We start from the raw sequence: 24326 nt of genomic DNA, 5'->3' as shown, positions 1-24326 counted from the left end.
ATGTGATGTGAGGTAAATAGCTTTAGGTGGGCCTTGAGGGTTATCCAGAAGAGTGGGTCCGGTTTGTTGGGCGCGTAAATGGTAGAGATGGCATACCTGTGGTTCCCCAGGTTGCCAGTGAGAGTCAGGAATCTGCCTTGTGGGTCTGCTATTGAGTCTTGGAACGTTATCGGGCAGGATTTGTGTAGGAGTATGGCCACCCCGTTATGTTTGCCTGTTTGGGAATTTGCTAGGTGGCATGTTGTGTAGTGTTTATTTTTAAGGGGGAAATGTCTACTTTCCTCATAGTGTGTTTCCTGAAGTAGGATTATGTCAGCCCTTGTGCGGGTCGCCCAACGCATCAGTTGATGTCGTTTGGCTGGGTTGTTTAGGCCCTTGCAGTTAAGCGATACACAGGAGATTGATCTAGGCATTGTTTGTGGTGGGTTGTCTGCGGGTTTGTGGTGAGAGGCCTGCAGGTCCGGTTCTCCTTATTCAGAGAAGGTTGGGTGGGGGGTGTGGGGTGGGTCGTGGGTTGATCGTGGCGATCTGGGTTGGGGTGGAGAGGTTGAGGGGGATGTACCTGGTCTTATATCTCTGGTGCCAGGCGTTGTGGGGGGTTCGTTGGTGCCTGTGGGGTGGGGTTGAGTGAGTGGAGTGCCCTTTAGGGGTCCGGGTGTGTGTGTGTCCGGGAGAGAGGAGGAAGGTTTTCACGTTCCCGTAACCTCTCCCCTCTAGCACATTATGTCGTGTGTTACTCACGGTTTTTGAGAGATGTAAGTCATCCATATTGTCGTGAGTCTTTCCCCTGTGTGTGTCGTGGTTGCATCGGTGCTGTGGCTGGTTGGTTCGGGTCGGAGGTGTAAGCGTGGGGTCGCTGGGGTCATGAGGTATCTGCGGTGGAGTCTGGAGAGGTTGGAGCTCGCGAGGGTTAGCGAGGAACGTACCAACATATGTTGTGGCAGATATCTGCATAAAATTATAACAGTACAATACATATATAAACAACATTGCAGGAGAAGCAAACACAAAGAACATTGTTAAACCATTAATAACAAGAACCATCGTCATTACATTTTACAATTCGGCCAGTGGTATGCATATGCGTGCTGTGTGGGTCTGCTTGTCCCTATCCCTGAAGTCAGATAAGATCATTAGGTCCGGTGCATTCTCTGTCATAAAGTGGTGGAGCTTGAGTGTTCGGTCAACGTGGATTTTGGTCTCTCCCCATGGGGAGTGGTAGCTATCATTATGGTGGTCTATGCGGGGTGGGTCATGGGTTTCACTGAGTGTGGAGGATCGTGCTTGTGTTGTTCGTGTGTGTGACCATGGACTTCGTGTGTTTGCAGTGTGAGTGGTCGTTGACGGTGGGTTTGTCCAATTGTGTATGTATGTGTGTGGCTTGCGCCTGTTAAGGGTGGTCTGTCCGCAGTCTCACTACGTCCTATGGGTGTTGAGTGTTGTGTGGCGTGCCCATGTTTGTATGTGTTGTATGTGGATACGTGCAGGTGCGTGGTTATCCCGTGTGCCCCCCAAAGTCCGCATTGCAGTATACTTGCTAGACCCCAACGGTAAATGGCGGTCTTCTTGCGACAGTAGGCTGTATCGGTGGGGTTTCAGGATGTTGGGTGAGTAAGTTCTCGATGAAGTCCAGTAGGCCTGCGACTATCGATGTTGGCATGGATGTAGCAGGCTTAGAGTTGCGGGTGTTAGTAGGGGGTGGTGGTATAAGGTATAGTCCATGGGTATCCCGGTTGATGAGTGCCAAGTGAGTTGTGGCAGGTGGGTTGTTGTGGTTTTCTTTATGTTAGTCCAGTCCATTTGGTGCTGCTGACCGTGTGGGGTTGAGAGGTAGAGGGGGCACTAGTCCTCGGTGCTCGCCCGGCTTTCCTTCTGGGGGTGGTTGTATTGGGGTGGTTCTCTTGGCAGATGGTTGAACGTTGCTTTCTGGGATTCAGGGTCGGGCTGCAGGTTGGCGCTGGCCATTGTGCAGTAATTGTGGGTCACCCAGGTAGGGCGGTTGGAAGGTCAGTGGAGGGGTAGTCGTGCCAGAGAAGAGTGGCGTATTTTGTGTCAGTTACCTTCTCCGCGGCCCGGGTAGACCTATCTTGATATGGTGGCATGGTTAGTGCCTAGGAGCTGTTCGCTCCGGTTCCTCTGGTTGTGGTTGTATCGGAGTTGGTGTTTTAAGCTTCTTCGGTGGTTGTTGTGTCCTTGGCTCGTCTGTGTGTCTGGAGTCGGACCAGTTACGGGTTGGTGGGGCGTATTGTACCAGTTGGATCCCCAGTGAGTCAGCGAAGGGTCCTATTTCTATCGGGGAGAGGAGGGTGTGGGTTTGGTCATCTTTTCTTACCATCAGTTTAAAGGGGTGACCCCAGGTGTATTTCATCCCCTTTTGTTGGAGGGCTAAGGTGAGTGGTTTCAGGTCCCTTCTTTTTTTCAGCGTCGATGGAGCGAGGTCCTGGAAGAAGGTGAGGCGATGATCTTGGTATGTAGGCTGCTTGTACCTGGCTGCTTGGAGCAATTTCTCTTTAGCTGGGAAATGGTGGAGTCTCGTGATTATGTCTCTTGGGGTGGTGGGGTTCAGGCTGGGGGGTCGCAAGGCCCTGTGGGCCCTATCCATTTCCATATCTCTCGCTGTGAGGTCTGGGGCCAGTGAGCGAAATATACCTTTAAGAGTGGGAATCAGTTGGTCCGGAGTGACTGATTCAGGCAGGCCTCTAATTCGTATGTTATTTCTCCTTGAGCGGTTGTTAAGGTCCTCAAGGCTGTCCTCTAGGGCTGCTATGCGGCCGTGAAAATATGCAATGTCCTGGGCCTGCTCGGTGGATGTGGTTTTGAGCCTGGAGATGTGGGTGTCTGTGAGGTCGGCCCTATTAGTGAGCGCAGTGATATCCTTTCTGAGGCCTACCAGTTGTTTGGTAACTTCGGCAGCCACGTGTGTCTTTATGTCGGCCGTGGCCTCGTGGAGCATACCCCTCAGGATGCCTATTGTGAGTGGTGCTGTGGGGTCCGAGCTGTGGGCATATTCCTCCGGTTCCGATTCTTCCTCCTCTCGGGGTTGCGAGGAGGGGGGCCGTTGCGAGGTGGCCGGCGCGCGGAACATTGTCGCCACCGATGGGGTAAGATCCTTCTTTTTTTTACCTCCGCCCATGGAGTGGATTGTCGGGCAGGGCTTGATGCACCGGTACGGTGTGATTTCGGGGTCTGTGTACAGGGGGGGTCGCTGATGGTAGCGGATGGTAGTGCTATAGGGAGAGGGAGCACAGGGATCAGGCGTCCATCTTCCTTCGCGGTCAGGCTCCGCCCCCAATTTTTTCACTTTTTAAAGCTTATTTTAAAACTTTTTTTTAACATTAACCCCTAGTGAGCCTAACACTAAATCCCCCAATTCCCCACTAACTTCCACCCTCCCCAGCTAGCTAAATTTATAATTTTAAAATATTTAAATTAATTAATAAAATAAATTTAACCCCTGAGGGTTAAAAAAAAAAAATCAGATCATAGTAAAATGTAATCCCTGTCAATTGATCACTGTAGTCAGTGATCAATTGGCAGGGAAGGGGTTAATTTTTTATTAAACCGGGTAAAGGGGGGTGGGATTTTAATTTAACTTTATTTATTTTTTTACAGGGGGCAGGATCAGCACTGATCCGTCTCCCTGCACTTCACAGTGAACCCTGAAGTGCAGGGAGGCAGAAGGTGAGTGTACACAGCACATGTGCTCGCTCTGACATGCTGTCAGAGCAGGCACATGTGCTGGGACAGCGCGAGTCGGTGCTCCCGGTCTGCCTCTAATACAGAGGCAGACCGGAGCACCATTAACACCGCGATCGCCGCGATTGCGGCGATCTGGGGTTAATTTTAATGGATGACGGACAAGGTCCGTCACTCATCATTAAGGGGTTAAGATTTTAGGGGAAAGAGGACAGCTCAAATGTGAGACAATATTAACTGTAAAAGTATGGGGAAGACATGCGTCATCTCACTCTGGAGCTATTATGTAATGCTTTAACTCATTACAGGCAAGTTTTGTATAGTTCTCTATATCATTTCACTTTACCGTGTATAACTTTCTTTCACTGTAGCAGATAATGAAAAGATATACAATCAATCTTAAAGGGACACTATATCCACCAGAACCACTACAACTTAAAGGACCACTATAGTGCCAGGAAAACAAACCTGTTTTCCTGGCACTATAGAGTCTTTAGGTCCCCCCACCCTCAGGGTCCCACTCCCGCCGGGCTGAAGGGGAGAAAGGGGTTAATCACTTACCTTTCTCCAGCTCCGGGCTCCCTCGGCGCTGGGGAAATATCTTCCGACGTCAGCGCTGATTTCGCATGCGAGGCAAGAGCCGCGCGCGCATTCAATCAGTCCATAGGAAAGCATTACTCAATGCTTTCCTATGGACGTCAGCGTCTTCTCACTGTGATTTTCACAGTGAGAAGCGCCTCTAGCGGCTGTTAATGAGACAGCCACTAGAGGCTGGATTAACCTTAATGTAAACATAGCAGTTTCTCTGAAACTGCTATGATTACAGCTGCAGGATTAACCCTAGATGGACCTGGCACCCAGACTACTTAATTGAGCTGAAGTGGTCTGGGTGCCTAGAGTGGTCCGGTAACCCCCTAAGGACCAAACTTCTGGAATAAAAGGGAATCATGACATGTCACACATGTAATGTGTCCTTAAGGGGTTAATATAGTGGTTTTGGTATTTGGCCCTGCAGGCTGAGCACTGTAAATACTTCCGTTTCCGAGAAAAGGCAGTGTTTAAAATGTTGCCTAAGTCCACCTCTTGTGGCCATCGCTCGGACAGTCACTAGAGGGTCTTTCTGGGTTAAGTCCTGTAAAGGCGTCTCCACACTGCATAGAGATGCTGAATGCTCCTTATGGAGATGCATTAACATAATGCATCTCTATAAGGAAATGCTAATTGGCATAGCGCAGCAATTTGTCAAGCATGCTCACTAGCCTCCCGATGCTTCCCTGGGGAAGGGTTGGATTGGCTAAGATCATCAGCAATGATGATCTCAGTTGCAAAGGCGTGTCGGCCACATGGAGACTGTCTGGAGTTTGCTTAAAAGTAGGCTCTTTTAACTAGGAGTTGAAACAACAGGAGTTTCTTGGAAAACTTGTGGGCTGTGCTTGGTATTGGTTAATACCAAGTGAAAAGGCAGGTTTATTTATTTTTTTATGTTTTTTAACTTTTTTTTTCCATCTTTAATCTTTGCTGATTTTATTTAAAACTTTTTCCCTCTTTTTTTTTTTTTTCCTCCCTCTTGCTTTTTATATTCCCCTCCTTGTGGGTGCTGCTGCTGCTAAGCTAATTAGGGGGAGTGACCCTTAATGTCCTCCTGTATGGGATTTGTATTGCCAATATAAACCCACTACTGACTCAGAGAGCTTGCTCACTGGAGTTTGCTTGAAAGTAGTGTAACGGATCACCTGGCACCCCGACTGGGTACCTCCGTTAATGGATGCTCCTAGCGCTTCCTGAGGACTCCAAGCACTCTGGCAGACACCATAATCACCGAATCCGAGAAACCTTTAAATTCTCCCAAGCGTATGAATGCTGTAGACCATTGAATAGGAACCATATGAATAGGCTTGTACTCCTAGCAGTCAACTGGAACAGCATACATTAAATCCTTCCCCCAATAATGAGACGACACATCACTTTGAGGGTAAAACAGGAACTCTGGACTGGCTCATCCAGCCTGGCTTTTATTTCCAACTCACACATACAGGCCACACCCAGGGGGAGGCATAAAAGAACCAATGACATAGATGTTACCTCCCACACATCCCCTCCCCTTAGTGTGACACATAATCCCATTATGCATACAGTGTAAAATATACTTTTACACAACTTTCATAACTTTAAAACCATACATCACATTCACATAAAAATACATATCCACAATCAATCCATTCAGGGGAACAACATATTAAAAAATGGCATGAATCCGACCAGGGGTTCAAAAGTTACTAAAAGTATCTTTTGTTCCTTTCTGGCTGGCAGAAAAACATCCCCACAATGCACCCTGGTTTCCTCCCTTCTGCCCTGGAGTTAATTGGAGAAGTAATCCAATTACCCAGGACTAAAGGCAGACTCCATTAACCACATGGTTGCAAAACGACATAAAACACTTTAAAATACATAAAGTCACATTTACACATAACACACAGACATTTCACCTATCCCCAGATAGCTGGGATCTGCACGCACAAAACTACCGAATAGCGCGCAGATCCTACTCACACAGTACAATTGCCATGGAGCTAAAGTCTTTCCCATAGTCTTTCATTATATGAATAGGCTCCATGGTATGGCTATCTGGGGTATCACATTCCCATAAAGTCTGGTCCATAGTCCAAAGGCAAGAGGCGGGCAATCAGCCCCCTCCAAGGACACGTGGCGAGGTCGGTTTCGCCACAAGTAGGTTATTTAAAGTAGGAGTTGAAACAACAGGAGTTTCAACTACAAAGGAGTTTAAACCAAGAGAGTAAATATTGTTTTGCTCACTTGTGTTTTGGTAACTGGGGATGATTGCGTGTTTAACTCTGCACATCCTGCTTCATGTATGCATGTCTGGATGAATCTGTCCAGGGTCCATACCTCTGAGGTGGGTGTGAGCGAGTGGCTTTTCTGGAAGCTCAGATTGGAGGTCTGGAGAGGCAAATTGCAACACTGAGGGAAATTGACAATCTTGAGAGGAGTCTGCTGCTCACTGAGCAGAGTTTAGTGGGTGCCGGTAGTGGAGTTGGAGGAGATGAGACAGTTGGTGAGCAGGCACATAGCTGGGTGGGGTGCGGAAGCGGGGGAAGGGAATAGGAAAGGTTTAGCTAGTTCTGATCTTGTGCAGCCTAACAGATTTGCCTGTTTGAGTGAAGATGTTGGGAGCATCAGCTCAGGAGTAGCTGTACTGCAGGAAGCTGTTCCTTCTAACAGCCCCTCTAGTACGGGTGGGGTTGAGAGTGTAAGGTAGGCTAGACAGGTTGTGGTGGTAGGAGACTCTATTATTAAGAGAGTAAATAGGGTAATCTGACACTCTGATAGTCTCAACTGGGCAGTTTGCTGTCTCCTGGGTGCTTGGGTCCGGCATGTTGCTGACAGAGTGGAGAGATTATTGGGAGGGACTGGGGATGACTCAGCAGTCGTGGTCCATATCGGTACCATTGACAAAGTCAGAGGAAAATGGAAGGTCCTAAAGAATGAGTTCAGGTAATGTCATATGTAGTGTATTTTAATTTTAATATAAGTACATATATTAGTATTAAATACACTTAGAATGCAGTCATATATATATAAGAATTCTTTGTTTATATATATATATATATATGTATGTATATATATATATATATATATATATATATATACACACGTATAATTACAGTAATAAATAAAATAATAAAATATTTTTTTAAAAATCAAAATAAATTATATATGCATATGAAATTTCATTTAAACTGTATTTTTTTATTAATATATATATATATATATATATATAGGTAACAAAATACACTTATAATGACATTATATATCTATCTATAAAATACAAATAACCGCAAATATATATAAATAGATAAATATATATATAAATTTATTTATATATATTTGCGGTTATATATATATATATATATATATATATATATATATATATATAAAACCAAGAGGGCTGCACTCACCTGAATATGCATACATTATAGGGTGCTGCTGGGGCCAAAATATACAAAATACAGAATCCAGCGCACTCGCTTATTCACTAAACAATTACATAGTTACATAGCTGAAAGGGGACTTGCGTCCATCAAGTTCAGCCTTCCTCACATATGTTTTTGCTCTTGATCCAAAAGAAGCCAAAAAACCTAGTCTGTAGCGCTTCCAATTTTGCAACAAACTAGGAAAAAATTCCTTCTTGACCCCAAAATAGCAGTGAGATGTCTCCTTGGATCAAGCAGCTATTACCCCACTCATTAGAAATTATATCCCTGTATAATATGTTTTTGCAAGTATTTATCCAATTTCAGTTTGAGCATCTGTATGGACTCTGATAAAACTACCTCTTCAGGCAGAGAATTCCATATCCTTATTACTCTTACTGTAAAAAAAACTTTTCTTTGCCTTAGATAAAATCTCCTTTCTTCCAGCCTAAATGTGTGACCTTGTGATTTAAAATCATAGAGAATGTAATAGTTTTATTTAAAAACACCTCACCTAGGCAAAAAATAATGGGGGTTTAGATACATTATATAATCATATATTGCATAAGCCTGCCACAACGTCAATGTACCCAATTCTTGGCAGGTCCTACTCTAGCAGCCTAATGCTTGCTCTTATGAGATTAATCCACTTACTTGGGAAAGTAAGTTGATAAATTAAAAGTGTATTTATATATATAAAAAATATATATATATATACATCTTATATATGTAATGTCATACGTAGTGTATTTTAATATTAATATAAGTACATATATTAGTATTAAAATACATTTAGAATTAAGTTACATATATATATATATACGTATAATTACAAAAATAAATAAATAAAATCTTTTTTTAAAAAAATGAAAATAAATTATATATGCATGTAATTTCATTCTAACTGTATTTTGTTATTAATATATATATATATATATATGTATATATATATATATTGGGAACAAAATACACTTAGAATGACATTCTATATATATCTATCTATAAAATACAAATAACCGCAAATACATATAAATAGATAAATATATATATTTACATAAATGATTACATAAATAAACATGTAGAATTTAATTACAAATATATATATATATATATATCTGTGTATTTAAGTAATCTTTTAACATAATTATGTGATTTTATTAATTAAAATTTGATTGACATACCTGACAACCCAGGCAGAAAGTGCAGAGAATGTAATTTGCAAGCACTATATTTAACCCTGTAACTTTCAAAGACAACATAAAAACCTGTACATAGGGGGTACTGTTTTACTCGGGAGACTTTGCTGAACACAAAAATTGTTATTTAAATTGATATTTTCAGTAAAAGTGAAGATTTTCGCATTTTTCACACAAACGGCACTTTTACTGATGTTATTATTGTTGTAATAAGTTTTACTGTTTTGAAACACTAATGTTTGTGTTCAGTGAAGCTTCCCAAGTATAACAGTACCCCCCCATGTACAGGTTTTATGGTGTTTTGGAAAGTTAGAGATTCCAAGAAGGATTTTGTTTCCTAGCTTGTTGCAAAATTGTGCTTCAAACTGGTTTTTTTTTTTTGCCTTCTTTTGGATCAACAGCAAAAAAACAAATGTGAGGAAGGCTGAACGTGATGGACACAAGTCTCTTTTCAGCTGTGTAACTATGTAACAGTACAAAGCTTATTCTTGCTGGTTTTTATAATTTTAATATCTGCAACCAGATGAATATTTCTCGTTTGAAAAAAATAATTTTTCAAATCAGTTTATCATTGATATCAGAACTTACTTTGTTATATACTTTTAGAAATACATAGATAATGATAACATTATTCTAAGGTGAACTATCTCCAGCTTTATAGATAATGTTATCTGTTATTATAATAGTATTCATTATAATAGTATTAATATTAATGTTATTTATTATATATGTATTATATGTATGCTATATAATGTTATTATTTTTGTTAAATACAACAAGTTTGGATATCATTATATAGCATACATAAGCATATATAAAATAGTGGAACGTGCTGAAATAAAAAAATAAATGTACAATTAATGTCTCCAAAATCAACCCAGTGTGGAAATTTGTTTGCACAAATATGTCAAAAAAGCAATCCAAACACAATGTGTATACAAAACCAGCAACACTCATCCCAATGTGAGATACAAATTCAACAAGATACCAAAAGTAGTGGTGCGCTTGGAATAATACTTGACAAACAAATCAATCTTCTCACCATAAACTATTTAAATGATACTATAAACACATAGTAGTGCAGATTATCTGATTTTTACATATGTGAATATAGTTAATAAATGTGTAACAAATAGTCACATTCACATGCTCCAGAGCCCAGTCCACCCTGGCTCTGGGTACTAATGGTTCCACTTGAGAGGGATATATCCCACAGCTCCCAGGATCTCCAACCACACAGTATCTTTATCTTTAATAGTAGATAGGGAAAGAGAAGAGACAACAGGTTCAGAGTCACTACACTTTATTTGAAAACACACAATAATTGCGGCTTACTTAAAAAATGATGAGTCTCCCAGTTGGATACCCACAATTTTGCTTGAACGTATAAATACACCCCTACCATCAGCAGTTCCTTTTAGATTCCGCTCTCTTTCGATTGCCTCGGGTCCTCTACTCCACCTCCCAATGATGTCTATGGTAATACCATAGATGTCATTGGGAGGCTGAGAGAGCACCTGAGGGGATTTACAGAGTTAATTGTGAGATGATTGATTTGTTTGTTAAGTATTATCTCAAGCTCACCACTACTTTTGATATCATGTCAATGTTTGTTAACTGAAGTAGTCAAAAACAAAATATCTTTAAAAAAAATAACTTAAATTGCCCAGTAAGGCAGAGTAGGCACCTGCTTACCTGGATGGCAGGTGCCTACTCTGCCAAAATATACCAGAAGGTGGTGGGAGGACAGGATGGAGATGAGGGAGGCTGATCTGGCAGTTCCTGTCTTCTCCCTTGTGTGCCCTCTGTGATGCCAGGAGCCAGAATATGACATCATTCTGGCCCTGGCATACTAAACAGTACGCGGAAGGAGAGAGGAACTGCCAGATTACTGCACAGCCCCAGGGAGAGGACCCACACCAACTCTCCAAAAGGTAGGGAGGCTGGGTGGGCCTCAAAAAATCAAATTGTCAGAGTGTGTGAGTGTGTCTGACAGTGTGTTTGCGTGTGTGTCTGTCACAAATGTATAGTGGTGGGAGAGACACGAGGAGGGGGTGGGTGTGAGAGATTATGAGGGGGTTGAGGGATGGGTAAGAAACATGGAGGGACTGAGAATGAGACACGTGGAGAGGCTGGCAGAGAGAGATGAGATGTGTGGAGTGGCTGGCGAGAGGGGGATGAGACACATGGGGGTGCCCCAGTGCAGTTTTCGCACCGGGGCTCCCGGTGGTTTCTAGTTACACCTCTGCCATGTGATGATAATTTTGGTCTCTGTTTTGTTGGAAAATACTAAATATATGCTTTTAAATTAACTTCAATGTTGTTGTCTCTTTTGATCAGGAAATTTCACATTCCCATACGAAGCAGGAAGCAGTCCATTTGTATGAGAAACTTTATGAGCTGGAGTCTCGTAGAGACCAAACTATTGCAGAAGATAAGAGCATGGGTTCTCCACAAGAAGAAAAAGCAAAGTTACTAAAACAGGTCATGTCCATAAATGCATTTATCATTTCTTTGTTTTACACTGTCAGCCGTCTGACAGATCAGACTGCAAGCGTGTGCCGAGTCTGTCATCCTATAAAGTCATGGCTAGAGCCACATCTGTCATCTTTGGCTGGAGAGTACACTGCTATTGCATTCATATATTGGAACTAATTAAGACGTGATGACTCTCATGCAGGAAATATAATGTCATACAAAGGACCACAAATGTCAAACAACTCTCCCATTTTGCAATAAAGGGGTGAAAATAAAAATGCATTTTTAAAATGTCTTAAACTTATGCACTTGCAAAGCACATAGCTGGCCTGGAAGATGCTTATTATTTTCTCATTATAATCTGCAGGGTCTGATTTTATGACATAAACTTATGGCCAGCAGGGGTCTATGGGGTAAAGAGTTAATCTTCCCGCTTTCATTAAGTATATTAACATTTACAAATAAAATGTGTCTAACTAATCATTCTGCTTATATTTTATAGGTGAAAGAAGATAATCAAGAAATAGCAAGTATGGAAAGACAGTAAGAGTCCTATTTTTTTTTTCTTTTATGTAACAAGTTTACCATCTGCTTTAGGTAGTATATGTGGCATATTCATACGGAATAGATAGTCTGGGTCATCAAAAAGCTATTTATTAATACATCTGTTGTGAGTTCAGTACTGCGGACTGATTTATTCCAATATTAGGAATAGTACCTTGCAAGATTTACTCACTCCAAAACATTTGTGATATCAAAAAATTGTGTATTTTCTATGAGGATTCAGTACCCTTCCTCATTAAAATCACATTGCTTTATGTAATCACAATATCACAATGGTATATACACTATATGGACAAAAATATTGGGACACACCTCTTACTTACTGAATGTTGGCGTAAGAAATCAATCACCTAGCCATGCAGTCTGCATTTACAAACATTTGTGAAAAAAATGGGTCGTTCTGAAGAGCTCAGTGAAATCAAGTGTGGTACTGTGATGAGATGCCACATTTGCATTAAGTCAGTTTGTGAAATTTCATCGATCCTAGATATTTCATGGTTAACTCTAAGTGGTATTGTTGGAAAGTTGAAGCATTTAAGAAGAGCAGCAACTCAGCCACGAAAAACGGAAAACCACAAAAAGCCACCGATTGGGGTCACTGATTGCTGAGGCGCATGGTGCTAAAAGTCGCTGCTGATTCCACAGCTGTAGAATTCCAAACTTCCACTGGTATTAATGTGAACACAAAAACTGTGTGTTGTTAGCTTCATGAAATGGGTTTCCATGACTGAGCAGCTGCATGCAAGGCTCACGTAACCACTTGGCACATTTTTCAAGTGTAATTAACAATAAAGTAAATTTTGCACTTTAAAGGAAAACTCCCAGGGAATAAGCATTATCTGCTCTAAAATGACCTAATATAGTAAATGGCCTAACAATTTACTTAAGTAAATGTTATTTAATATTTATATGACTGTAAAATAAGGTTTAGTAACAGCTTGGAATTGAGAAATTAAGAATCAGGTGAATAAAACCTATATGCTATTTTGTAAATATTACTTATATTCATTGTTCGTATGAGCTTATGTTTATTAAGTTATTTGTCATTTTACAACTTCATGCAGACAATCTGCTGAGTTTGCCATGAAATGTAATGTCTATAATTAGCAGCAACCAGCAGAGGGACTTCAAGTAACATTGAGAATATATTAGTTATCTTGTAAATATTCATATCTTCAGGTTAACAGATATCAAGGAAAAGGCTAAACAGCTAAATGAAGAACTTGAACGGCTAGATATGGACTTGGAAGAACACCAAGGTACAATGTTTACATTATTTTTGCAGACTGGAACAGATACTGCAACACACACTAAAATAAATTAAAATAATATTTCTAAATTAAAATGTAATTAGATTTTCTTTATTTCAAATTCTATGCACTTTAAATAGCAAGATATTACTAAAAGTGAAACATATGTAAATTTCTTGTATATAAATATAGTGGGGGAAGGAAACATTGTTATCTTATACAAGCAGTATAACAACAAAGAATGTTTCGAAGCTGGAGACTGGACAGGCTTACAGATGGGTACTGTGAAACTATACAATATAACAAATTGCAGTAAATACTAGGTATGGCTCTTCTGTTTGATGTATTTTAGATTAAAAAAAAAAAACAAATCATTGTAATCCAAGTGAGATTTCAAAGTGGACAGGCATGATAGTTAAATTTGTTTCTATGTTTCATTTCATTTTATCAGCTGCCCAAATCTCCTGTTTTAGTGGTGCATTTGACTCCATTCTGTTCTTCACCCCCACATCCTCCCACTTTTGTTTGAATAACATTTCCAGAATCCATCCGTTCTGTACTCTAGACCAGGGGTTCCCAATGATTTTTTCATGTCGAAAAAAATTGCGCGTAGCATAAACCTTTCATTTAGAAGACCGTAGTTTTTTGTATTTTTACCATATATACACTAAGTTCTGCAGATACAGATTGTAGTACATAGGAGCAGGTGAGTTTCTGTGTATAGAGTTGGTGTTTATATATAATTTTAGCGTTTTAATACAAGGATGTCTTTGTATGTAATGTTTGCATTTGCGTGTAGAGGTATGTTTGGATGTAGTGTTGGATATTAAATGTGGATGTACATTTGTGTGTAGTATTGGTGCACACAGATACACACTGATGGATACACATACCTTGCCACACAGATACACACACTGGCACCTATACACAGAGATACACACACTGGCACATACACACACTGACAAACAGATACACACAGCTTGACACAGCTTACCTTTTTTTGTGCAGGAGGGTGACTTCCTTTAGTGCTGCAGGCTGCTAGTTGAGGTTGGTGTGCCAGGTCACATCCAATACTACAGGGGCCTGGTCGCGGTCTTAAACGACCGCCTGGCCTGATCAGTCCCCTGTTTAGCAATACCCATCGGGTGGCCCTAAGTGGTTAGGCCACCCGATAAGCAAATCGCCACGGAACACCAATTAGGAAATGCTGCTCTCGACAATCAAAATTCATATATACTTGCCAGTAATATCCATTTGCATTACTGCAACTCAGCCCAATTAGAATGTACCTCTCACACCTATCTCTTCTGCAGTCTATTACGAACACCTCTTATGGGCTAATTTAACTTATTCAATATTTATTGTCCATTTCCCACGCTCATACACATCTTTTTTTCCCCTCTTACTTCACTGGTCACCAGGACCGATAAAGCATCTATATTCTGGAATTCCTACTAAGTAACTCTCTCCCCCCTACTTGCCAACCAGGTTAAAGAGACCATCCAGACTCCTAAAGTACTTTAGCTTGCTGAAGTGCTTTATTTGTGAAGGATGTGTGTCTTTTTTTTTTTTTTTTTTACATTTTACAAAAAGTGCAAATTTCAATAGAGATTTGCACAGTTATAAATTGTGGTACACTCCCCTGGCTGTCAATCAGACAACCAGTTCTGTTATTTCCTTCTTAGCACAATGGAGCAAAACTCAAGAGGCAAACAGTTGCACAGAGCACCTGCCTTGCGAATGATCTGCAAAGTCTGTATTTGTATAACCACAGAAGGTCTGAGCCTAGTTAGAGTTGGGTTGGGGTGAGCTTGCAAAGACTTAGAGATTGGCAACTTTTGCAAGCTGTTTTTAAATATATCCTTAATGAAAAAAATACATACGGTAATTAAATGCATGTTTGCATTGGGGAAATACCTATTAAACAGTGTTTTTTATATTTACTGGATTTGGGCATTGTAGTGTCTCCTTAAACATTCTCTGACAAGGTTACTCAAGTTTTCTCCCACTTTGATCTAATACACAAGTAACTGAAAATGAATTTCTTCCAAATTCACTTTTACATAAGCATCACTTCTCAGAACACATCTTCACTCACAATATGGACCTACTTTTTCTGCATCCGCTGACACGTAATAAAAATGAATAATAAGTATCAATGATTTTACAGAAGAGACTGTTATGAGGTATTATTGAGATCAAATCATTATTCAGTACACTTTATGGTGTATTGGCTTAAAATTGGACACCATGTTGTAGAAAGGTTAGCTGTAATTTACACTTGAAGATCAGGTAGTGCTTCTGTGTGGAAGATGATCTCAAGGAATAAACGTCAGAATTTTTCAAACTCATAGTGGCAGGAAGCTGCTGAAAACGTGATGTCTAAATCTGCAATTCTAACAGGTGATCTGCTAAACTCATAGCATTGTGCGGTGCAGATGGTCATTTGGACAGGATAGTGTGAGCATTGTTCGCCTGATCAGGGTGACCAAGTTTATTAAAAATATTTTATTCAAGTTTTTTTTAAAGAAAAACTGCTGAACATTGTATGCAATACAACTTGCTGATGACAAAGCCACACAAACCAATAGATTGCCAATTTCACTTCCCTCTTCTTTCTGAGTCAGTACAAGGTTTCCATTGAAAGCACTGCTATAGCATTGTATTCCATTTCCTTCAGTCACATGCACTGGCATTTTTGCATGGACTTTGGAGAGTATGCTCTTGGAGCCAAAGACATGCATACTGTAAAAAAAAAAGATATCACCAAAATATTTATAAATGTGACTGAAGCCCAGCATATTGTCTCCTCTTCCTCCTTCCAATGGGGCTATGAATCATAAGGCATTAGTCCAGGAGATGCTCAGTCTCCTGGATTTTAAATTCCTTAAGGACAATCGGCCTCAAAACCCTGTGGCTTTGTGATGGTTACAGGAGCCCTCTGCCTCTGTATTGGTAAACTGGCCATTTCTGGCCCCCTCAATACATGGTTTGGCCCCGGAGATGACCAGTCTGTTTGTCCATAAAGATTTAACCCCTAAGTATATTGCCCAGAAGGAATTAACCCCTAAATGTGCAGTGAGCCAGTTGATTACCTTTACCTGGCCTTATAAGATTCAATAATATTATTCCTTCCCAAGGGGCTATTGGTCTACAAGCCCTTGGTCTTCCCTTAAAATGGCAATATCTGCCCCGTACCCTGTACCTTATTAATAGTTATTAATGAGGGGGAGGAAATATTCTGAAAATCTAATCCTATAAAAACAAATTATTTTAGACTTCCTATAGAATTTTTTATCTGCTTTCTTTCAACCATAAAAAAGAGCAAAAAATACTTAATAACTCAATGCATCTAAATGAAAAAACAACTGACCCAGTGAAAAACAAAACCTACCAGAATAATCTAAACTGCTTGTGCAAAAATAAATAATCCCGTCTTTGGCCTGACTAGCCGAAGGGTTTCATGCTGACGGAACATTCAAGGCAGGAGAGGACTGGTCTTTCATATATTGAATATTCAAGCAGAGCAGTATGAGCTGTCAGTCAGCTCGCGAATGCGCATACAGGTAGAGCGCTCAGTGTTCATTTATAGGGCGGAATTCAATGCGGCTCTATGAAGAACGCGATTGGTGCACCTCAAAGTCGCGCATGCGTACCAGATCGCTATGAGACTTCTCTAAGAGAAGCATCTAATTGAGCCCTGCTACTTTGTCATTTTGACGAAAAAGGGGGCACGGCCTGCCGAGGAGCTCGGCGCTGGAACGGAGGGAAGTTTTATCTATAATAATATTTTTATTAAGGGGAAGTTAATATCAAAGCAAGAAAGAAGGCTAGGGGACCTGTCTTTCTTGCTTTTATATGTTGACTATAGTGCTCTTTTAAATTGAACTGTTCCTGTGAACATTTTTTTTAATAAATCTTAATTGTGTATTTAAAAGGACACGAGAGGCCCCTAGGCCATGTCATGTCCCTGTGGTTCTGAAGGAATGGAAATGTTTACAGTGTAGAGTTTAAATGCTCCTAGAGGCTGTAACTCATTCAAATAGCTGAGTGAAACTCTGATAGTTTAATTACATGGTCTCTTATACCATATGACTGATGCCGTGCAGAGTTTTGCCATACATCAGCACTAGCCTCCCATTACATGTTTGTATTTCTAACGCTATAGTGTTCCTTTAAATTTTAAATAAATTTAGAATACAATGTTTCCCACAATGCTAAATGTCTACTATGTGTGACTGTGCTACTGGATGAAAACTTTCGTCATTTATTGTTATTGTTTTTTTTTTTTATGAAAATATTTTTTTTTCAAAATCATGTATGTTTAGAATAATGCCCTCTACATGTTAGCTAAATTGGTACTTCAGACCCCAAAGCACTTTAGCTTGCTGAAATGTATATTGTGTGAAGAGTGTGTCCTCTTTTTTTCCATTTTACAAAATTTGCTGATTTTAATTAACTTTGTTACACCCCACTGGCTTTTCTCAAAGCACCTGCCTTGCAAAGACTACTCATTCATCTGCGTTGGAAAGTCTGTGAATGTACAGCCATGGAAAGTCTGAGCAGACACACTCAAACCTGTTAATTCTGACTGTCTGTCCAGTTACTCAGTATTGGCTGTTGGCATGCAATACAGTGTTCTAGAAATCAACGTGTATCAGTTTTTCTTGGTGATGGATTAAATTGGCATTCCAGGCTGCATAGCTCGTTATTTAATGGTTTACAAAATAGACAGAGACTATTTTAACACATCCAAGATTTGTGGGCATTCTTGTGCCATTATACACATTTTTTTCTTTGTGCCATAGTCCATGAAGACTTACTTTAAAGCCCTGTATAAAGTGTGTTCAGTACACATTTCACATGTGCACATTGCGCTTCATTCACTAAACCAGAAAATGTAGATGATTGAATGAGATTAGGAATCCCATGCCAAAACGGCTATGCTGGAATCCAAATTGTAGATTAAGCTAGCTTAATGTGTACTAATAATCTTAAAGGGACACTGTGGTCACCAGAACAACTACATCATATTGTATTTGTTTTGGTAAGTATAATCAGCCCCTTCAGGCTTTTTTCATTATACACTGTTTTGTCAGACAAAAGGCAGTGTTTACTTTACAGCCTAGAGATACCTCCACTGGCCACTCCTCAGATGGCTACTAGAGGTGCTTTCTGGGGCAGTGCTGCACAATGTGCACTGACATTCAGTGTCTCCACCCTCTCCATGGAGACACTAAACATTGATTCAATGCATCTCTATGAGGAGATGCTAATTGGCCAGGTGTGTTTGGCTTGTGCTGGTTCTGCCCCTGATCTGCCTCCTTGATAAGCTCAGCCAATTCATTGCTTTCTTATGGGAAAGCATTGTGATTGGTTCAGATCAACGCCTCTGATGCTGTTAGCCAAGGAGACAGATCAGGGGCAGACTGGAATAAAGGTAAGATTTTACTATATTTAGGGGATCGGGGTGACAGGGGGGGGAGGGAGGGGGATGTTCCTGAACCTGTAGTGTTCCTTCAATATTAATGATGACATTTCTTTACTTTCCTAAAATAGCAGCAAAACGTTTTGGTTTTTTTACCCAGCCACAAAAACACAAATCACCAGAAAGAAAGATATATTGTATATATAGATGTATTGCAATCCAAAACAACTCCTCTATCTTTAACGCAAGGAAAATGGGAACAGTTCAAAGTTACCTTTGAGGCATGTCACCTATGATGTAATTGAACTTGCACACAAGTTCAATTACATCATATGTGGCATTTGGCAGAACAAAGGATATCTGATAAGGATGCCCCAGAAGTAAAACGCTGTCAAGGCTGCAACTCCATGGATGGAACGGGCTCCAAATGACCCACACTCGCCAAAGGCAAAAGTTTACTAATCCAGTAAGCCAATGTCATAACAGAAACCGGTTTAACATAAGGAACTGTCCTGATAAAGAAGAGTAGATCGACTCAGTAACCAAAACATACAAAATAAGCATTGAGGCAACACAAAGTTTAATAGAAGAATCAGATTTTTGTGTGAGAGAGATCTGAAAGGTCCCGTCGGAAGAAAACCAAAAAGCATTCATAGCAAAGGCATGGACGTCTGAATCCCGCCAAAAGAGACTAGACAAAGTATAAGGATAAATGTAACTGAAAGTTTGTGCAATGACAAGAATTCATTGTCAGGCCAATGCTTTAAGAAACATTAAACCAAGTCAACATCCCAAAGATGGGAATATTTTGTATTCATAGTATGGGACATGCAAATATCATGCATGAGTCAAAAAACCAAACCCATTTCCCATAAATTGGAATATGAGCCGATGAACGTATAACGTTACTAGGTAGATAAAAAAAAAAAGTTATGAGAGAGAATTTAATATGCATTGCAGAGACCTTGTTAGGGGATCAAGACCCTTTCCAAACACCAGCAAGTCCAGGTATTCCAGACAGAGAAGTAACATTTTCTGTTTCCCGGCACCTAGGAGCCCCTTAATCAATCCTTAGCCATCAATGTTCCAAATTTGAAGCATTTGACGTTCCAAATTTGAAAAAAGGTGTCAACTGAAGTGCAATCCAGATTGGAAGTCCATTGTAAAACTGAGGTAATTGGCAGTTGTTCCACTGAGCAAAAAGGTCCACTGAGGAAGGTCATTGATAGGTCTGCAGAGCGCAAAACACTGATCTGTCCAGCATCCAATCCCATTTCCTGGAGAACCAACAGATTCGATGTGCACTGCAGATATTCTGCCCTGAATGAAACGTTGCATTGGAAACAACTGGAAGCTCTCTTTTTCATAATTTATAATAATCGGAAAGATTGGGCCTTTTAACCCCTTAAGGACACATGACATGTGACATGTCATGATTCCCTTTTATTCCAGACGTTTGGTCCTTAAGGGGTTAAAACTGGTTAACATTTTATACCGCCATACATTGTCCATATGAAGGGGGAAGCAGCAATTTGCCCTGTCTCATGCTAAACTATATATTGCAAAAGACCCCATTCTGATTCCGATCATGGTCCTCCCGTAGACACCTCAATCCAGAAGCACCCTAGCCTCACAGCCTGCGGTTGGATTTGATAATAAAATCTATAGTCAGGCCAAAATTTATGCATCTGTGAAGAAAATGAAATGTTGTCTAGATAAATAAGGCAACAAACACCCTGAGGCTGTAGTCTTGCCATGACCAGTTTGTGGAGTTTGGTGATGCACCAAAGAGTTGAACTGAGGCCAATTGCAAGACTCATGATTGGCCAAGGAATCCCTTTTCACAGGAAACTGAGGAATCAACGACTGCTAGGATGTATTGAAAAAAAGAGATACATGTCTGAGGTCTAAACTAGTGAACCTTTGCACAGTAGAGCTTGCAAGAGATTAATGACTTCCATCTTGAAGTGGCAATATTCTTCAAAAGCCCTGAGCTGATGTAAACTGATAACAGATTGTAAATGTACTATCTTCTTTCTCACCAAGAAGATGGTTACTTGGAGTAAAGATTCTCGATTATGGAGCCTATATGACGACGCTGAATCTGAGATGTACCGATGGGATGACAAATAGCCATCTGAAGCGATAATGAAGAAATGATGAAACCATGAACAGTTTGCAGAATCCATGCGTCTGAAGAAATCTGTGTCCAATTCTGGAAATAAATAGAGATTCATCCTGCAGTTTTTAATAACATTAAAGATTTTTTTTAATGAGGTATGTTCCTTACCTCGCATTGTAAACAACCCCATGTGTTTGTTGAGTTTCTTTTTAAATGGGGCACATATAACAAGCCATTTGGTGATCAGATCATTTGATATCAATGCGCAACAGTGTAGCTTTACGTCTCTAAGCATTCCCCACTAGCCAGAAGCATTTTTGTGATCATTCTCTGATGGCTTGCAGGTCTAAAGTGGTACCTTTTGGCAATTGTGTCATCTCAAAAGTATATTTGGACTAATGGTCTTGTGTTGTCAAGTATTTTATTATTATTTAGTGCTATTTTCAAACCACTCTCAGAGTCCTTGCAGGAATCCTGACCATAGACGTAATGTCAAACTTGGTAGTTTGAACATCTTTATCCGGTAGTGCTGGTTGAGGGCATTCCCCCTCTAAGGCATTTCTCACTTCTTTTTCGAGTGGCTTACGGAGCAAAAATGTATAAATTGTGCCAGGTGGTCGCATACACGCAGTGAGTGGGAATAAGTAAAGTAGTAGGGAAAAGATGAAAAAGTTAAAGGAACACTATAGTCACCTAAATTACTTTAGCTAAATAAAGCAGTTTTAGTGTATAGATCATTCCCCTGCAATTTCACTGCTTAATTCACTGTCATTTAGGAGTAAAATCACTTTGTTTCTGTTTATGCAGCCCTAGCCACACCTCCCCTGGCTATGATTGACAGAGCCTACATGAAAAAAACAAAACTGGTTTCACTTTCAAACAGATGTAATTTACCTTAAATAATTGTATCTCAGTCTCTAAATTGAACTTTAATCACATAAAGGAGGCTCTTGCAGGGTCTAGCAAGCTATTAACATAGCAGGGGATAAGAAAATCTTAATTAAACAGAACTTGCAATAAAGAAAGCCTAAATAGGGCTCTCTTTACAGGAAGTGTTTATGGAAGGCTGTGCAAGTCACATGCAGGGAGGTGTGACTAGGATTCATAAACAAAGGGATTTAACTCCTAAATGGCAGAGGATTGAGCAGTGAGGCTGCAGGGGCACGTTCTATACACCAAAACTGCTTCACTAAGCTAAAGTTGTTCAGGTGACTATAGTGTCCCTTTTAAAGAAAACCTACTCTGATACTCTGACATGTCTGTTGCAGTAACAGCAAAGAAAGAGGAGTTGTTTTGGATTGCAATACACTATATTTCTGTTTCTTTTTTTATTTTGATTGGTGTTTTTTGTTGCTTTTGGGATTCAGTAAAGAAAGAATAGCAAAATACAGAGCCTCTTGTCATGTCGTAAGATATCTTTAGCTCAGTCACTATGGCCTGCAATTTGCCGTCTGCATACTGTTCTGTTTGTTTATGGTTTTTATATTTATTCATTGTTTTTTTTCCCCCTGAAGTAGTCTATTTGAGTAGATGCTTCCACAAAATGTAAATGAAGTCTATTTCTAACCTTCATTCTACTGTCTTCTTGTACATGAAATGTTGCATGTTGCATTTTTTTCTGCCCTTTTCTTGCTTTTTCTAATACTACTGTCTACTTCTTTTGGAATGATTTTCAGAAGGTAAGATACTTAAATTTACTTTAAACATCTCAACTTTGATACTGATTACGACTTGCTACATTACAATGCAGGGCACGTTAGTGTTCCCAATGTTTGAAACCTGTATCCTCGTAGAACAGAATATGAGAGTAGAATACGGAAGTGTTCTTCGTAACCTGTTTGGACCTTGTAAATGCTGTGCAGTGTAAAACTAACCACTCCAACAAAATGATGACTGTTAAATTTCTTGAGTGCATGTTCCTCATAACTCTCACCCTAATGCTTGCAGCAAAATGTAAATATGTTACCATTTTATATTTCACTGCACATAATAAACACAATGCTAGGGGGGCGGAGCCAACCGCGAGCCGAGCTGGACGTGCTGTAGCTGAGCTCCGACTGGGACGGCGGGTAATCCACAAACATCGGGCGAACAACGCACTATGGGGCACCCCAGAAAAGGTACCAACCCAGCTCAAACCTCCCAGAGGCAGTCCACAGCAAAAACGGGCGCCCTCACTAAATTCTTTAAGGATAATCCGGCGAAAAACGCCGATGATACAGGCCCCAAAATGGCGGCGGAAATTTTCACCGAGCAAGCTCCATCCTCACCCCCATTAAGCCCAGCCAGCTCAGACACGGCCTCCACACATATTGATTCAGATCTGAGAGCTATACTTAACAACCTGCCTACAAAACAGGATATTCAGGCTCTAATCCAGAAAATGGAATCCTCATTCCAAAATAAACTAGACAATATGGCGGCGGAGGTTAAAGGGGTAGAGGAAAGATTAGAAGCACTTGAAGATAACCAAGACCACACACTCACCCAGGTTCAGCAGGTTCACCAGGCCCTAGAGGCACAAAACACCCAGATGGCCATGATGTACAGGGCTATTGATGATATCGACAATAGGGGAAGGCGCAACAACCTGCGACTGAAAGGCATACCTGAAGCTGAAGGGGAAAACCTTCCTAAATTACTACAGGAGCTATTCAATTACTTACTCCACAAAGATCCAGCAGAGCACATTCTGTTTGATAGAGCCCATAGAGCACTGAGACCGCGAGGCCCGGCCTCTGAAGCCCCAAGAGACATAATTTGCCGTTTACACTACTTTGGGACTAAAGAAGAAATACTGCGAGAACTAAGAAAAACATCTCAACCATTACTATTCCTTGGAGCCCAAATTCAAATTTACCCGGACCTATCCTGGATGACTCTACAAGCTCGACGGGTTCTAAGACCCCTGACAGACCTATTACGTGCCAGAAACATCAAATACAGATGGGGTTTCCCCCTCTCGTTGACGGCCACACACAACGGAACCACCGCTACCGTGACCACTGCAGAGGATATCGCCACATTTACTTCTACTTTGAACTTACCTGACGTGCAGATCCCTGATTGGTACGGCCCGATTCAGGCGCCCCATAACTACCCTCGCCCTCAGAGAGCGAGATGGCAAACACCGCCAAAAAGACGGCGCAATGAGCACCATCCTCCTCAGCGAAACCCACAAGGACAACAGGCTGAACCACACCGAAACTGACGCCCGGGACAATACTACGCCAGAAAAGACTATACAACCATATAAACGACCAGTAAGACGTTGCCTATGTTTTATTTACGGACCAACACTCTGTTTATGACCGACCAGGAAAATCAGCAAGTCTGGACCCAGACATTGGTTTCACACTGTATGAGGCCTCACTTACCTCTTCCCAGACACAACATGGACCCCAGCACAAAGGTTTTTCTGGCAACTCACGAAAGAACTTTATAGCTGGGTCGACACTGAAAGACAAGTCTGTGCAACTCCAAAAGGACTTACCGACCTAACCCAGTGACCCTCATCGCCAGAATGGGATAGGTAACACGCAACTGGTATTTGAGAATACCCCCTCCTCCCCAGCGCATGCCAGAGCGGAGAGCTGGGGT

At 40.8% G+C, this 24326-nt stretch overlaps 1 protein-coding gene across 2 annotated transcripts in view; it reads left to right on the top strand.

Annotated features, from left to right (window-relative positions):
• Positions 1–24326, top strand: part of IFT74 (intraflagellar transport 74) — a 145418-nt gene that overhangs the window by 73386 nt on the left and 47706 nt on the right. For both annotated transcript variants that reach the window (XM_063455182.1, XM_063455181.1), the window contains exons 11-13: positions 11225–11368; positions 11865–11905; positions 13106–13185. In XM_063455182.1, coding sequence (XP_063311252.1) covers positions 11225–11368; positions 11865–11905; positions 13106–13185 — 265 coding nt within the window. The remainder of the gene's footprint in view (positions 1–11224; positions 11369–11864; positions 11906–13105; positions 13186–24326) is intronic.

Source organism: Pelobates fuscus, chromosome 5, assembly GCF_036172605.1.
Source record: "Pelobates fuscus isolate aPelFus1 chromosome 5, aPelFus1.pri, whole genome shotgun sequence".
NCBI lineage: Eukaryota > Metazoa > Chordata > Amphibia > Anura > Pelobatidae > Pelobates > Pelobates fuscus.
Note: the sequence above shows the minus strand (reverse complement) of the source record. Positions and strands in the feature narration are given on the sequence as shown.